Below are 16546 nucleotides of genomic sequence, written 5' to 3' on the forward strand. Positions count from 1 at the left end.
TACAAACGAATGTCGTTCAACCAAGGCCTGTATAATATGATCGATACACACAAAGACTGCTGGATAATATAGATCGATCAGCTGCTCAATCAATTAACTCTAAATACGGCAATAAAAAAATCAGTTACCCCTAAAACAAGCTGCTCACTCAATTGCACTGGCTTGGGGGTACAATGTCGCTCATCGTCCATTCCTCCTCTTCGTGTCATCTTTCTTCTCTTTTTATTTTTCCTTTTTATCACTTCATTCAAATAAAATTTTATACTTTAAAAGACAAAAATTAATCTTTAAAATAACAAACAAATAGAAACAAACAAATGAAATTATTAAGTTGATATGCATGAGAGGAAACTTGATCTTCATTTGATTTGAATAGCCAAAATAAATAATAAAATAATAAAAATTTCCGTTTTTTCGAAAAAATAAATGAAGGTCTCCATGAGGAAAAAAACTCGTAAATCTTATTTTGTTGCCACCCCTGTCTCCATAAGAAATGAAGTTATTGTACACATGCAACTATCCCCCGTCTCCCACCGCCCTCTGACAAAAACAAAGTCCAATTGCAAGCATGTTGCAAGACGTTTAGTTCTAGTCGGAGGACGACACTTGCAGTTGAATGCCTAGTGTACATATACAACCCCCGACCCACTTCTCCCACCGCCCTTCGAAAAAACAAAGTCCAGTTGCAGGCATGTTGGAAGACATGCAGTTGCGGTCAGGGGTGACACATGCAGTTGCATGCCTAGTATACACATGCAACTGTCTCCCTCTCTCGTCGTCCTTCGACAAATAAAGTCTAGTTGCATGCGTGTTGGAAGACATGCAATTGCAGTCCGAGCCGATGCTTGCAATTGCATGTGTAGTGTACGCATGCAACGGCCCCCACCTCTCGCACCCCCTCTAACAAAGCAAGTTCAGTTGCATTCGTGTTGGGAGACATGCAACTGCAGTCGAGGGTTACACTTGCAGTTGCATGCCTAGTGTACACATGCAACTCTCCCCTCTCCCGTCTCCCTTCGGCAAAACAAAGCCCAATTACACCCGTGTTGGAATACATCCAATTGCAGTCTGTGCTGATGCTTGCAATTGCATGTGTAGTGTACACATGCAAATGCCCTCCCCCGCCTCTCCCACCCCTCCAACAAAACAAAGTTCAGTTGCATTCGTTTTGGGAGATATGCAATTGTAGTCGGGGCGACGCTTGTCGTTGCATGCCTAGTATACACACGCAACGCCCCCCCTTCTCCTGCCGCCCTCCTACAAAACAAAGTCTAGTTGCATCCGCATTGGAAGACATGCAATTGCAGTCTGGGTTGATGGTTGCAAATGCATGCCTAATATACACATGCAACAATTCCCCCTCCCGCCACCCCTCCGACAAAACAAAGTCAAGTTGCATCCGTGTTAGAAGACATGCAATTGCATGTGTAGTGTACACATGCAATTGCCCCCACCTCTCCCAGCCCCTCTAACAAAAACAAAGTTCAGTTGCATTCTTGTTGGGAGGCATGCAATTTTGCGAGCAGGATATGGTTGCAATTCGTGTTGGAAGACAATTGCAACCATGCAACGTGCAAAGATATGTCCGAAAGAATGCTAAAAAACACAAAAATGTAACCCCCTACTTTTTTGCGAGCAAAATTAAAGAGCTAGTTGAATAAGAACACAAAAGAACAAAAAAAACACCTAGATCTAAACTACGAAGAATTTCCGCTAGTTATATCTGCTACTGGAGAACTCTATTTGATCCATACTACTGGAATTGAAAAAATACTCCCATATCTATGGGTATCAGTGAATGAATGAAAATATACAAAAGAGAAAAAAAGACCAAACAAAAGGGGTGAAGGAGATAACTTAATTCATCGCTCGTGGAAAAGGAGCACATGCATCTGCCGGCCCCTCTCCGTCTTCCGTGTAAACAATGTCGCAGCCCAACAAAAAAAATAACGACAAAAAATGGCAGCTAAACATCTGCCACAGCCCACCGCCCAAGCTAAGCACCGGACACCAGAAAAAGGCCCAAAAGAAAGAAAGTTAGCAGATGATTTCTGGAGAAATCATCCGCCTGAGTAGCCGTCCGATCTGGTACTGAGTGGCCGACTGTGGGTGATGGCGCTCCCAACGGCTCCTGTACGGATAGGCGTTGCGAGCGTCTCTGGCGATGGTGGCGACGGTGGCGGTGTCTTGGCGCAGGGCGGCGGTGCTCAGGCCCCGGCGGAGGACCCGGAGGCTGGCTGGGCGGCGGCTCGCGCCCCAGTCCCCAGGCGGGCGGCTGCGCCCCCTAGGCGTCGCTGGGTGGTCGGGTAGCCGCTTTTGGGCGCTGGCGGAGGACGAGTCGGACTGCGACAAGGAGGCGGAGTTAGGCGACGCGGTGGCGCCGGGGGCAGGGGGCTGTGCGGCCTGCTCCCTTGGTGACTTCGTGTCGCGGGCAAAGGAGCTCGGGGGCTCTCTCAAGGCCGGGCGCCGTCGTGCGTTTGCACCCGGGGGCCGTGGCTCGCGGCGGGTCGATGCGGCGACGCTCAGAGCGGCTCGCTCGGTGTGGCGCCGCGAGGGTCGCGGCAACCTGGCTGCGCCTGACGCGGGGCTGCTCCTGCAGCTCGCGGCAGACCAGTCGTGTCCGGCGCCGGCGTCCCCCGTGGCGGCGGCGGCGGCGCGGACGACGCTGGGCGTGGTCAACCCTAGGGTTGGGGCGGACCAGCTAGCGGTCCAGTCGGACCAGCCCACGCGGGTGGTGGACGGCCCAAATGCGGTGGTGGCGCGGGCTGGGGCCCAGTCCCCTGACGCGCGCGTGGTGCAGGGAAGCGTTCCTGTCCTCAGGACCCAGCCCGACCCACAAGGGGCGATCCAGCCCAGCCCAGAGAGGGCACATAAATGGCTCTGGATCCCCCGCGGAACCCTAAATCCCTCGCTAGGTTTCCCAGCCACCGCTGCGGAGGTGCGGCGCTTCGGTCGTCTCGCCTGATTCCTCTCACCCACTCCACTCCCTTCCCCACTGAGGCGCACCTTTGCTGAAGTAGTGGCGATGGGTTCCAAGCAAGATCGCCGGGGGAAAAGCCTCCCATGGAGCCGCTGCGGGACCGCAACCGTGGCCGCGCCGACGACGAGGGGGGTTGGGGGCCACCGCCTGCGTGGTGGCTCAAGGAACAGGAAAGGAAGAAAAAGAAGAAGGCGGAGTACAAGCAGCGCGGCCTCGAGCTCAAGCGCAAGGGGATGCAACCAGCGACGGGCGGCGACCGGGGCGGCGACTCCCACGCGAAGAAGAAATCCAAGCCTGCGGGGGCGGCGGCCTCCAAGCTGCCTCTCCCGCCCAGATTTGAGGTGCCGGGCTCATCCAAGGGCACGGAGGCGGAGCCAATCCCGATCGAGGAAGCCGACAGACCTGAATGCTTCCGATGCGGGCGCACGGGCCATTTTCAGAACCTCTGCACCTTCAAGCCTCTATGCGTGGTGTGCACCAAGGAGGGGCACACGTCAGCGCAGTGCCCGACCCGGGGCAAGCCTTTGCTCCTCCAAACCATGGGACATGCCATCTCCGGCGAGGGCTTCTTCTGCCTCCAGTACCCGGATGATTCGAGGGAGGAGCCGCAGATCCAGCTGGGGGCCAACGCGGCTGTGCTCTCCATGCCTTCCGGCGCACTCACCCAAGAGATTCTACAAGTGAAGCTACCACACCTCTTCGAGGGCGAATGGGACTGGCAGATCTCAGCTATGGAGGGAGGGGCGTTCTCGGTGGTCTTTCCTGATCCGGTGATGCTCGGGATGGCAACTAGGAGCGGCAAGTTGTTCCTCTCCCTCAACAACCTCATGGTGGACATCCACGACGCGGTCCTCAACGCCCCCAAGGGAATGATGATGCCAGAGGTGTGGGTCAAACTGGGAGGAATCCCTCCCAAGCAACGGCGCTCCGACCTGCTCATGGCGGCCACCACCATGCTCGGTCGTCCCCTGCTGGTGGATGAGGAGTCCCTCACTCGCCCGGGGCCAGTCCGTATGCGTTTCGCATGCCGCAACCCCCGCAAGCTGCGTGGTCTGGTCCAGATCTGGTTCAACGACGAGGGCTTCAACATCACCATCGAGCTCGAACTTCCCCCAGAGCATCTCGCGGCGCCTGCCCTGCCTTCTCCAAACCCTCCTTCTCCAACTGATAAAGACAGGGGTGAGGAGGGGCGCGACGGCAACCTGGACGGCGACAAGGAGGCGGATGCAAGCATGGAGGATGATTCCATCGATACGACGGCATGGGAGAAGCTGGGCATCTCTGACAATGGCGGGGCGACGAACAGGGCGCCGCTGCCTCCGATGGAGCCGCCGCTGACAGGGGGGTCAATGGAGCTGGAACTCTCCATCCCCAACCAGTATGGCTCCAACCTGGGCTCGGTCACGTCCCCCCCGGTGCGGGCGGTGGCGGAGCCAGGTGCGGGCCAGATGGAGGAACAGCTGGGGGAGGCGCGCACTCCTATAGCGGTGTCCATGGAGTCGTTGCCGCTTGCCTCGCGCTCTCCATCCCAAGGGGGCGCAGCTCCAACAAGCTCGGGGCGGTGAAACAGCTCAAGAAGGTGGCCGTGCACAAGGTTAGCGCGGAGGCCGTTCGTATGGCAGAGCTCCAGGGCGCGCCGGTGACTCCCCGGCAGGCGGTGATGGCGCTGGCCGTGCCCACCTCCGCTCCGATCACGCTGGAAGCGGCCAAGACGGTGTCTGTCCCGAAGGCCAAGCGTTCCAAGGCTGTCGTGGACGGGCAGGTGGCCCCTGTGCGGGTCAGCGCGTGGGCCAAGGGCGCCAAAGGAAACATGCCTTCGCTTCAGCGCGCCCAACTCCTCCAAGCACAGAAGAATCTGGAAACCTCAGGTAATCCATTGCCCCGCTTTTCGATTTTGGATTCTTTCTCGGACGAGCACCTAGGCGAGGTGTTGGTGGAGAGTGGAGTTGAACCAATTGGGTAGGGCGGGGTTAGCGAGCTAATCTCGCTGGTGCGCGCTAAAGAACTAGCTCAGGCGGCACTCGCAGCGGCGGCTGCTCAACACGCGGAGCGTCTGGCTGTCGAGGAGGAACCCTCGACGTCACTAAGACTCCGGCCTGAAGGGGAGACAGCAATAGGGGTTGCGGCTCCTCCCTCGCCTCGCTGCGGCAAGGTGAGGTGCGTGGCCAAGGCGATCACCTCTAGGGGTGTCCGTCTGCGAAACCGCGTCATCTAGATGCGGATGCTCATTTGGAACATCCGTGGCTTCGGCCACTCGGGGCGGCGCACCCAACTTCGAGACTACATCAGGAAAGAAGGGATAGATATAGTAGGGCTCCAGGAAACCATTAAAATTGATTTTCGTCACCAAGACCGTGTAGCCATAGACCCTTTGGAGCGTTTCATTTGGCAACATAGCCCGGCTATTGGGCATTCGGGTGGCATGCTGCTTGGCTTCTGCAGTGCCATATATGAGGTGTTGTCCTGGGAGGTAGGCACCTTCTTTATTGCAGCCAATATTCGCGTGAGAGCTTCGCTACGCGAGCTCGTGATCCTGCAAGTATATGGACCAGCAGATCACTCACGTTCGGCAGAGTTTCTGGGAGAACTCGAAGCCAAGGTGCTGGCAGTCGCCGCATCCCAGGTCCCGCTCTTAGTGGGTGGAGATTTTAACCTCATCCGATCGAGCGCGGACAAAAATAACGACAACATCAACTGGTCAAGGGTGACCATGTTCAATAGCGCAATTGCGTCAATGTCACTTAGGGAAGTGGCAAGGACGGGGGCAAGATACACTTGGACCAACAAGCAACTAGCCCCGGTGCAATCCGTCTTGGATCGCGCTTTCATGTCTCCGGAATGGGAAGTGGTGTTCCCATTATGCTCGCTCCTTGCCGAAACAAGGATCGGCTCGGACCATGTTCCACTCATCTTATCTTCAGGGGAAGATAGGGTACGTCGCAGCCCGCGCTTCTTTTTCGAAACAGCGTGGTTTGAGATCCCTAATTTCGACAACATCTTTCGGGAAAGATGGTTGAGAAGTGTCCAAGCCACGGGCCAGCAGCGCGGCCCTATGGAGTTTTGGACAGCGGACGGGGGACGCCTACGTGCAAGCCTCAAGGGACGGGGCGCGAATCAGGGACGAGATGAGAAAGTTTTGAGGGCGAGACTTCTCGATGAGATTGCAACCCTCGACACTCAAGCAGACTCGCGTCCTTTCTCGGAGCAAGAATGGGCGCATCGATACGCCTTGGAAGGGCAAGTCGAGGCGTTGCTCCGATCCGAGGAGGAGTACTGGAGGCGCCGAGGAGGACTTAAGTGGACGCTCAAGGGCGATGCGAACACTGGCTACTTCCACGCGTACGCGAATGGTCGTCGCAGGAAATGCCTAATCCTGAGACTGCAGACGGAGCAGGGGCTCCTTCTCCAGCAATCAGCGATTAGCAAACACATCTACGACTTTTACATAAGCCTGATGGGGACCGACGAGCCTCAGCGCGCCAGGCCGAGCGAGGACGCCTGGCTGCCAGCTCAAAAGGTCTTGGAGTCGGAGAACGAAGAGCTGGGGCTCGCGTTTCTCCCCAAGGAGATTGACGAGGCTCTCCAAAGCATGAAAGCTGACACGGCACCGGGGCCCGATGGGTGGCCGGTGGCGATGTTTAAACACTTCTGGCCACTGTCGCGCGACCCCATCTTTGCGGTGTGCAATGGCTTCATGCGCGGTTTTGTCGACATTGCTAGGTTAAACTACGGCGTGCTCTCCCTAATACCGAAAGTGCCGGGTGCGGATAATATCCGCCAGTACAGACCAATAGCGCTCATTAATGTGCCTTTCAAAATGTGCGCTAAGGGTTGTGCCACGCGGCTTACTCCGATCGCACACCGCACAATCAGCCGTTCCCAATCTGCCTTTATTCGCGGTAGGAACATTTTGGAGGGACCATTAGCGTTGCAAGAGACCCTCCACGAACTTAGGCACACGCGCGAACCGGCGATTTTACTTAAATTAGACTTCGAAAAATCTTACGACCGCGTCAACTGGGATTTCCTCAGACAAATCCTATTGAGCCGAGGCTTCTCGCTGGTGTGGGTGCACAGAATCATGCAGTTGGTCTCGGGGGGCCAAACTGTGGTCTTGGTGAATGGAGAGGTAGGGCACTCCTTCCGGAACAAGCGCGGCCTTCGCCAGGGTGATCCCATGTCACCGCTCTTGTTCAATTTTGTGGCAGATGCACTTGCGACCTTGCTACGGAAAGCAAAGGAAGCAGGCCATATCAAAGGGGTGTTGGGGCACCTCATCCTAGGGGGGATATCGCACCTGCAATACGCTGACGACACACTCCTGCTGTTCCAACCAGACCTGGACAGCGTGGCCACGATCAAAGCACTATTGATTAGCTTTGAACTTATGTCGGGGCTCAAGATCAACTTCCACAAATGCGAAGTGATGCCCATGGGACTCGAGCCATCCGATAGTAGGCGTATCGCGGACCAGCTCAATTGCAAACTAGGCAAACTCCCGTTTACTTACCTTGGGCTCCCGTTGGATGCCAAACGCATCTCGATAGATGGCTGGGCGCCACTCTGGACCAAGGTGGGTGGGCGGGTCTGTCCGTGGAGGGGGAAGTTCCTCTCTTCTGCAGCCCGGCTAGTGCTCACAAACGCGAGCCTGTCCTCGCTGCCGCAGTTTGCAATGGGGCTGTTCCTCTTGGCCGAAGGGGTGCACGCCAAGATGGACACACCAAGGTCCCGTTTCTTTTGGGAAGATGCGGGACCCAAACGCAAATACCATATGGTCAGATGGGACGCGGTGTGCAGACCCAAGGACCTAGGGGGGCTAGGGATCACAAACACACGGATCCTCAACATTGCACTCATGTGCAAATGGATCTGGAAGTTGTCGCAGGGGGCGACCGGTCTGTGGGTGGACATGCTGCGCATTAAGTATTTCCCCAACGGGAACTTTTTCGAAGTCAGGGCGCGGGGCTCTCCTTTCTGGAACGACCTCCAAGCGGTGCGCCCGGCCTTCGCCCTTGGCGCCAAGTTCGTCGTAGGGAACGGGCGCTCGGCCCGCTTCTGGCTTGACTTATTGCTGGGAGCGCAGCCCCTTTGGGCCCAATTTCAGGACTTGTATGTCCTGGCGGTCAACCCGGAGATGACGGTAGCGACGGCCCTAGCCTCGAACCCACCCGCGATCCACTTTCGTAGAGAGCTAACGGGCCTTGAACAAGCACGCTTAGAGGAGCTGCTTGGCTTGACACAATCGGTGACGCTGTCCACTTCCGCGGACACGGTCACTTGGGCTCTCACCCCGTCCGGAAAGTTCACGGTCAAATCCCTCTACCGCAGGCTATGCCAAGCTCAGGGACCGGCATTCCCAATGCCGACCGGTTTGTGGAACGCCCGTATTCCGCTTAAAGTCAAGGTGTTCTTCTGGCAACTTTTCCGCAATAGACTTCCCACATCGGCCAATGTTGCAAAACGCAACGGCCCGTCTTCCGGCTTATGCGCCATTTGTAATACCATGGAAGATGCGAACCATGTGTTTTTCCGCTGCCCCCTAGCGCGTTTTGCCTGGAGCGCAGTCCGAGCGGCCACCAACACCACTTGGGACCCACGATCGGCCGCTGACCTAGCGGCCATAGTTGCGTCGATGACGGGTGGCAGTAAACGTGTACTTTGGAGCTGCCTCGGTGCCCTAGCCTGGGCAATGTGGCTTACAAGGAACAAACTTGCCATCGAGGGAATCTTCCCATCACACCCTGCTAATATTCTTTACAAATGCAACATTCTTATGCAGCAGTGGAGTCCGTTGGCGAAGCACAAGGATGCTGAGAAGGTGAAACAAGCTCAAGATCGTCTTCGACAAGTCTACGTTTTGGCTAGGGAGCCGACCGCCGCTTCTACGACGTGAAGTGGTTTCTTTTGTCTCGCGAGCGAGCCTGCGTGCTCTATGCTTTTGGTCTTTGGCCTGTAATAGACTCGCTTTGATTACTTTTGGCCTCTGGCCTGTCTGCGACCTTGCTGTGCTTTCGCGCCAGCGTAACCTGAGCCTCCGCGCTCGTGACCTTGCTGTGCTTTCGTGCCAGCGGAACCTGAGCCTCCGCGCTCGTGACGTTTGTCCTAGTCCTCGTCTGTAAACGCTGCCTAAGTTTGTGGGCTTTATTAAGTTAAACCGGACGCTTCTAGCGTCTTCGTTCTAAAAAAAGGCCCAAAACAGATAAACAAATGAAAACAGGCCGGCCGCATGCCCTACACAGGCCAATCTAGACAAAACAAACCCCATGTGCGAATCCTGACGCAAGAAACGATCCAACGGTTAACATGTCGACTTAGAGCCATTGTTCCTATCTGGGGGAGGAAATACACTTACCATTTTCAGTGATGTAGATGGTTGGATTGTGGTAATTATCCTTGATATAAAGTAGCAGATCACGAAAGCCTTGAGGATAGACGTAGAGCCAAGGCGAAGCGGCCTACATGCAGGTCATTTACTCTATCCAAAAAAGAAAGTTGGGAGAAAACTTGAGGAAGATTAGTCTCTGTATGGGGATAAGCTGCTAGTTACCTGAGGACCTATGGGAACACCATTTCGAACACCTGACATAATTGGGTAATTTTTAGCATGCAGTATTAACATATATAATCTGCGGCAAAGTCTCCATTATTCACTTAATATTTATTTCTAAAAAGGGATAATTTCCTTGATATTATTAGTCTGGCAGACGAAGAACGAAGACAAATTGATTATTGATTTAGCATGATCGACTCACCGGTACGAATAGCTTGAGCGTCAGTAGAGTAGCTGTTCCTCGTGCCTTTTGATGGAGGAAGGCTACCAACGTAGTTTGTAGTATAGTAGTTGAGTCCAACGAAGTCAAATGCACCCTTCACCAATTTAGATTGTTTTTTGGTGAATTGCGGCAGGCGGTTTCCAACCAATACTTTCATGCTCTGGGGGTAGTCTCCTCTGCAGAGCGGGTCCAAAAACCTACAGTCGTTTTATTCCTAGCATAAGATCAATCTGCATTCTATTCTAGACTCATACAACAAACTGTGTCAGCATGAAACGTAAAGAATTTACCATCCAAGCATGAATTCCATAGAGCGTTTCGTCGCGGCAATGCTTGATTTTGAACGGGATAAGGGAATAACCCAGTTTGCGACCAAAGTTATTCCGATCTTGCCCTTCTGCATGCCCTGCATTTTCTTATGTACACCATATCAATCACGTTCGTGGATGAATTGCAGCTGCATGATACGATGAATAGCTGTACCAGTCACCTTATATTTCTGTTTATACAATCTCGCAGCTGCTGCATGAGCGAGTATCTGATGGTGGCCGACAGTGTACGGCTCCCTCCCTGAATCCCCGGCGCTGCAGTTTGCCTTCTCCCACGGAGAACACCGACCTGGTGCGGATACGCCCTCTGCATAACCCCAAACGCAAAAGGACCATGGCTCATTCAATGTGATCCAATGCTTCACGCGATCTCCAAATTCTTTGAAGCAGACTTCAGCAAAGTCTTTATAGTCATTTCTGCACCATTGTGAGTTGGTTATTTTGAAAGTTAAGGTATACATGTTTGCACATGATACTACCTTCATCATAAATGAAATAGTTTTACAAAGCGTGTCATCGTAAATGAAATAGTTTTATGAAGCGCGTAGCCACACCTTTTCAATCTTCAACAGCTAATGTGTAAAACCTACATAGTATTAAGGTACATTAGGAACAAATGCTTCCGTTTGACTTATCATAAAAAAATATACAATATATTTTGTAATTGTTTTGTAACTTATTCAAAAGTTACTACGGAGTTGAAATCCCGGATCGGTTTGAGGGCCTCGAAAAAATAGGATCACCCCCGCATCGCTCCGAGGAGGGGTGACTCGGGCAGATCCCAAGAGCGTAGCCGCCGCCCCTTCCTCCTCCATCCCACTCCCCTCCCCGCCGCTGAAGCCCGCCTCCAGTCTAAGGCCGCGAGGCTGATGTAGGTGGCGGGTCGTCATCCTTCTCGCACGACTAATGGCGGCGGGGGTCCCATCCTCTCTCGCGTTGCGGGATCTCCGGCTGGAGCTCCATGGCGGCCCTGGATGGCATGGTTCTTATGGCGGAGATGTGCGTCGGGGCGGCGGCCCCAGATTTCTCCGGCGACCACGACTGCCGTTGTGGCCACGAGGGTGGCACGACGTCTGGTTCAAGGGGCTCGGTGCGGCTTAGCTTCTCATCTCCGCGTGGTGCGGGTGGTGGTGCCCGCTGAGATCTTCGGCCTGATGTTGGGAGTCGGCGGGTGGTGCGGTCCTTTGGTTCTTTTTGCTCTAAGATGTTCTTCTGCCAGTTGCCAGCCCTCATGGATCTAGCCATTAACGAGTTCCGGAATGCTCCGCTAGAGATCTTCATTGGGTGCTGGACGCCTGCAGATTTCTGGATCGGATGGGATTCGGTCGTGTGCGCTCCGATTTCAGCCCGACTGGCTTCAGGAGGGTGTGATGCGAAGCTTCGTTGTCTGTTTACAGTATAGGACACATCGGTATTTCGATTTCCATGGTGAAGATAGTGACCGAGAATGTCATGGTGGCTGAGGTCCGAGGCCTTGTCATGGCGAATCGAGTCTTCGTGGAAATGATGACTTTTCTTGGTGATTCGTGACTCATGGCAATGACATCGGCAAGTCAGGGCAGCAACACAGGCGGAGTACAGAGTCTTAGCTTTCAGGGTGAAAGTCCAAGCTCTGGCCTTAATTGGTTGTGCCTGGCAGTGACCTTGTTGAAGGCATTGTTTTGAGAGCGTGAATCTTCTCCAGGGTGAAAACCTAAGATTTAGGATCAGGAGATGATGGTGTTTCTGCAATGTTTTCTTCTTGGAGGCATCGCTTTTAGAGAATTGGGACTTCGGGTGTTGTTTAGGTGGTGGTTCGTGTTGCATCTACAAGAAATTGATCGATGTTGTGGGATCTTTCTTTCTTTTTTTCTTCTTCTTATTGTCTTTAGTTGTGTGCATCCATAATGCCTTTACGACATTGCATTGTTGCAGAGGCTGGATGTAATTGGTATCACCGCGATATTAATATATTCCCTTTGTCGAAAAAGACAGAGTTGCATTGGGCTCATGTCTAAAACACCACTCAAGGGGGTTATGTTCTTAGAAAATAAAGGTGGTTAGCTTACATGATATTAGGGCTAAGAAATCCTCCGTATTTATCTTCCAATCCCTGTGGAGAGTCCCAGTGAAAAAGTGTCACAAATGGCTGCACCCCTGCAGATATACAGAAGATCTCAAATCTTCAGAATAGTCTGATGAAATAAAGAAACGACCTAATGTTCCGTGCACTTTAGTTGATTAGGTAATAAATCAAATTACATACTGACGGTTTGACAGCATACCTTTGGACAACAACTCATCGATCAAGTTGTTGTAATACTTGATGCCTTCTTGGTTGACTCCACCTCTCAGAGTTCCATCTATTATGCATTAAGACATTAAGATGGATATGAACATTCTATATCGACTAGTAAATGTGAAGATGATGCAAAATAGATTATTCTACTTGGGACAAAAAATGGGAGTGGAGGTAGCCAGTCTGAAATATCATACCTGGAAGAATTCTTGTCCATGAGATGGAGAACCTGTATGCATCCATTCCCATATCCTTCATAAGGCGCACATCTTCCTGTGTTATTAGCAAATTAGGATCAGTACTACTCCCTTCTTTCCAAGATAATTGAACTTATATGTTTGTCCTAAGTCAAACATCATTAAGATTGACCAAATCTATACAAGGTTACATCAACATCTACAACACCAAATTTGCTTTGTTAGATGCATTATGAAATATATTTTCATATAATATAAATTCCATATTGTATATCCTTGCAGATTTTTCTATATATTTAGTCAAACTTTATATTTTTACTTAGGGCAATATATATTTTTTTAAACGGAGGGAGCACCCAGTTTCTTTTTGTTGGACTGGCACTAAAATTCAAAGATCTTGTTACAATGTGATCTTGATCAACAACTTTGACCATATAATTTGTGAAGAAACTTAAAGATCTGGTTAAAAAGCAAGATAGATACACTATCACTACCTTGTAAAGATGGTAGGAGTCCAGTGCCACATCCCCATTGCTTTTGTCGGCGATTTTATCTGCCAAAGTTATTTACTAAGTAGACTGTTATGAGAAAAAGGCTATTATGCTCATGTATATTAATTTTGTTGAAAGGAAAATCATGCTTTAACCTTAGTTCTAAATTCAAATTACTTTATTGGTAATCACAACATAGGTGGATATGAATGCCTAGTTTTCCATATAACTACAAATATTGGCTAATCGTAAAACAAAAAAATACAAATATAGGCATTGAAACTTGGTAAGATACTCAGACGTACGGTCCTTAAGATAGTATTACCATAATCCTACTCCCTTTGTTAATATGTGCAATAATCAACACTTAACTTTGACTCTATGTTTCATACAATTGTGTTTGTAAAAGTTATGATACTATCCAAATATTTTTGCAATAAATATCATTTTCTATTTTCAACTCACTATTTTAAACAACTTTTTTACCAGTCGAAGTTGGAGAAGTTTAAATTTACGCTTTGTAGGTGTGAGTGGTATATATAGTGTATATCATTACTACCATGTTTCTTATTCTAAGTTGCCTAATATATACGCTGTTAAATCATAATTGGTTTCCCAAGCGTTGGATTAGCTTTGAGGTGTGCGCGTGTAATTCTTCCATCCAGTGGTTAAACACTATGAAGGCTTCATGCAGTAAAAAAAAGGTGATTTTCTATAGCTCTTGACCTCTCAAATTGATAATGTTCTAATATTAACAAGATATGTACAAACAATTTGCTAATAAAAATGATATACACTGTGCATAGAAGATGTATATACATGCCTGGGTGTTGGTGAGTGAAGTTGTCCCAGATGCTTGATCCCCTGCCCCCCTCCATTGCAGCACCCTCATACTGCAGCATGTGAATATCCAGCAGATTTGTAATTAGACGATGCTAGAACCAAAGCTTACATAATGATAGATATCATTAATTAAGAGTGAAATATGGCGTTAGTACATGAACTCAACCGATTGCACGTTTTAGGCCAACAACTTGCAAAGAGGTCAAATTTAGGTCATAAACTCGTTTAGTCTATCAAATAAGACAAAAACCTATTTAGAGCATCTACAGCCGGGCGGGCCGCCCGGTAACGATTTTTTTTATCCAGACAGGTCCCTCAAACGGCCCTCGAACACCTGGGCTGACCGACACCCCCCATATCCATCCCAAATATGAGGTGGATATGGGGGCGCCCGTGCGTGCTTGGGCATGCCCGCCACGTCGGACCTAGCCCATGTTGGCCCACCTGACCCCACATAAATTTCTCCTCATCCGCTCGCCGGACCAAACCCTAGCCACTTCACTCCCCTCCGCCACCCAAGTTCGTCTCCGGCTCCTTCCGGTCGTCTCCGGCATGGCGGCTAGCAGATCCGAGTCCTTCACCTTGAGATCCGTCGACCCCAAGCTCATACCACACAGCCCCGAGGAGGAGATGGCCGTCCGGCTTGTGCTCCGCCGCGCCCGGGAGGAGGCCCGTGCACGACTGCACTCGAACTCCATCCGTCAGGAATCCATTGTGTCCGCCCAAATGGCGCATGGATCTGGCGCTAGGCCAGCCGTAGCTGCCTTGCCGTAGGCCGTGCGGTCCGTTTGGCGTCTGAATGCGCTGGCGGACGCGCAACCCCTCTGTTGGCGTGCCGATATTCGGGACGCACCATCGCCCCATGCAAGGCACCAGGCGCGGGAGGCGGCGGTAGCCCTCACGGTGGCGTACGCCGGTGAGGCGGAGGCACATTCTTCGGCACCCCGTATGAGGCATCAGTCCGGGCGACACAACCGCATCATGGTGGATGTCGGCGGCTCCTCCCCGGACGGATCCGTCATCGATCTGACGTCCACCTACTCTACCTTGCATGGGAGAAGGCGGCGCCTTGAGTCCCATGAGCCGGCTCGTGTCCCATGCCCTACTCTACCTGCTTGCCAGCGACTAGACCAACACTCTGAGGAGCGCATCCGGCCACCGGACATGGCCAGGGCGAAGCCGGATGAGCGGGGAGTGCAACCGGACGAGCTCCGCTTAGATTAGGTTTCACGTTGCATGTAATAATATTTTTCGATAAAGGGTGAATTTTATTGATTCAGAATGAAGCATCAAGTAGATAGTTGCATGTAATAATATGGATTTGAGGTTTCTAATTTGAGGTATCCGGATGTGAAATGCATTTTTTGAGGCGTGACCGGTCACTGTCCGCGATGCGCCCGGGCTCGTCCTCAGACGTTTGAGGGGTTGGATTTGCCAAGTCCGGCTGTAGATGCTCTTAGGGCGGAAAAAAGGCTACATGGCTACCACATCAGCATTTCTTTAATTGCTCAATAACATACTAATATTTATTGGGCTCTTTTTTGCAAAACAGCGTCAGCTTGATCCAATTAGCAAATCGCTCTAATTCAGTTGGAAAATCGTATCGAGGAAAAAAAATGACATACATTGTGTGGGCCTGGAACCTAATCTAGAAAGCAGTTTGGTGTGACCACTAGAACATCAAGTTGTTAGTGAATGAAATGCATCGTATATGGTATCACACAACATCAGCTGAAAACATGCAATCAGTTTGCCTAAAACATGCAATCAGTTTGAGTTCGGCAGGTGAATGACTATCACATAACATTAGCTTATGCTACAGCTTTCATACTTGTTTAACAGATTTTAATTTTTTGCGGGGTTTGTTCAACAGATTGTTACTGAACTAAGACAGGAGACCATGGATCAATGAAGGAAAAACGAGTGAAAACCTGGTAGGACGAGGAGGCCGTCCCAAAGATGAAGCCCTTGGGGAAGCTCCTCCGGCTTATGGGCTGCAGGCCATAGGCGCCGTCGTCGGCACTGGAAGCGACAACCATAAGGAGATATGGGAAGATAACCGCCAGCAATGCTCTTGCAGCCATATGGTGTGATGACAACCAGCTATGTTTCAGTGTCAAAGGCTTCCCTTGGCACCACCTATATATAGGCAACATGTTTCTGTATGCATATGTTGTACAAAAATCAATCTGGACTTCAAATTTCTTCTTCTGAAATGGCCGGGACCGAAGACACATGCCATGTGTTTTTTACGTGACATATGCTTGCATGTCTTGATTGGACGACACAGGCGTCTTGCCTGAAGGAAGATGTGCGCGCTGACTGACTCTATCTGTAGCATGCGGCGAGCTAACTTTTTTTAGATACACAGGGTTAGCTAAGGACAACTAAAACGCCGATCATCAAACCGTCTGGAAATGTTTGGATTGGACAGTTCAGGCACTTTTGGCCATTCAACTATGGTTACCAAAATTGTCCGGACCGATCTCGACATTTGAAATTCCGCAAACCGGTGTCAATCTAAGGGGAGGTTTGGGGGGTCTCCACGTCGGCCACGTCGGACTTCGACAACGCGCACCCACCCAAAACAAAGCCGGAACGCGCGCATTCGCACAATCCTTGCCGTCTTCCCACACGAAAGCCGAACCCGATCAA

The 16546-nt window shown here is 51.2% G+C and overlaps 1 protein-coding gene across 1 annotated transcript in view; it reads right to left on the reverse strand.

Annotated features, from left to right (window-relative positions):
• The window catches only part of LOC119352227 (beta-glucosidase 12-like), a 17005-nt gene extending 1014 nt beyond the window's left edge, over positions 1-15991 (reverse strand). The window contains exons 1-11 of the mRNA XM_037618929.1: positions 15823-15991; positions 13872-13941; positions 13052-13110; positions 12558-12633; positions 12347-12424; positions 12131-12218; positions 10244-10499; positions 10044-10159; positions 9733-9950; positions 9528-9559; positions 9333-9435 (exon numbers count right to left, since the gene is read on the reverse strand). Of these exons, the coding sequence (XP_037474826.1) occupies positions 9333-9435; positions 9528-9559; positions 9733-9950; positions 10044-10159; positions 10244-10499; positions 12131-12218; positions 12347-12424; positions 12558-12633; positions 13052-13110; positions 13872-13941; positions 15823-15975 (1249 nt within the window). The 5' untranslated portion in view covers positions 15976-15991. The remainder of the gene's footprint in view (positions 1-9332; positions 9436-9527; positions 9560-9732; positions 9951-10043; positions 10160-10243; positions 10500-12130; positions 12219-12346; positions 12425-12557; positions 12634-13051; positions 13111-13871; positions 13942-15822) is intronic.
• Positions 15992-16546: the final 555 nt, after the last annotated feature.

The sequence above is a fragment of the Triticum dicoccoides genome, chromosome 2A (assembly GCF_002162155.2).
Source record: "Triticum dicoccoides isolate Atlit2015 ecotype Zavitan chromosome 2A, WEW_v2.0, whole genome shotgun sequence".
Lineage (NCBI taxonomy): Eukaryota > Viridiplantae > Streptophyta > Magnoliopsida > Poales > Poaceae > Triticum > Triticum dicoccoides.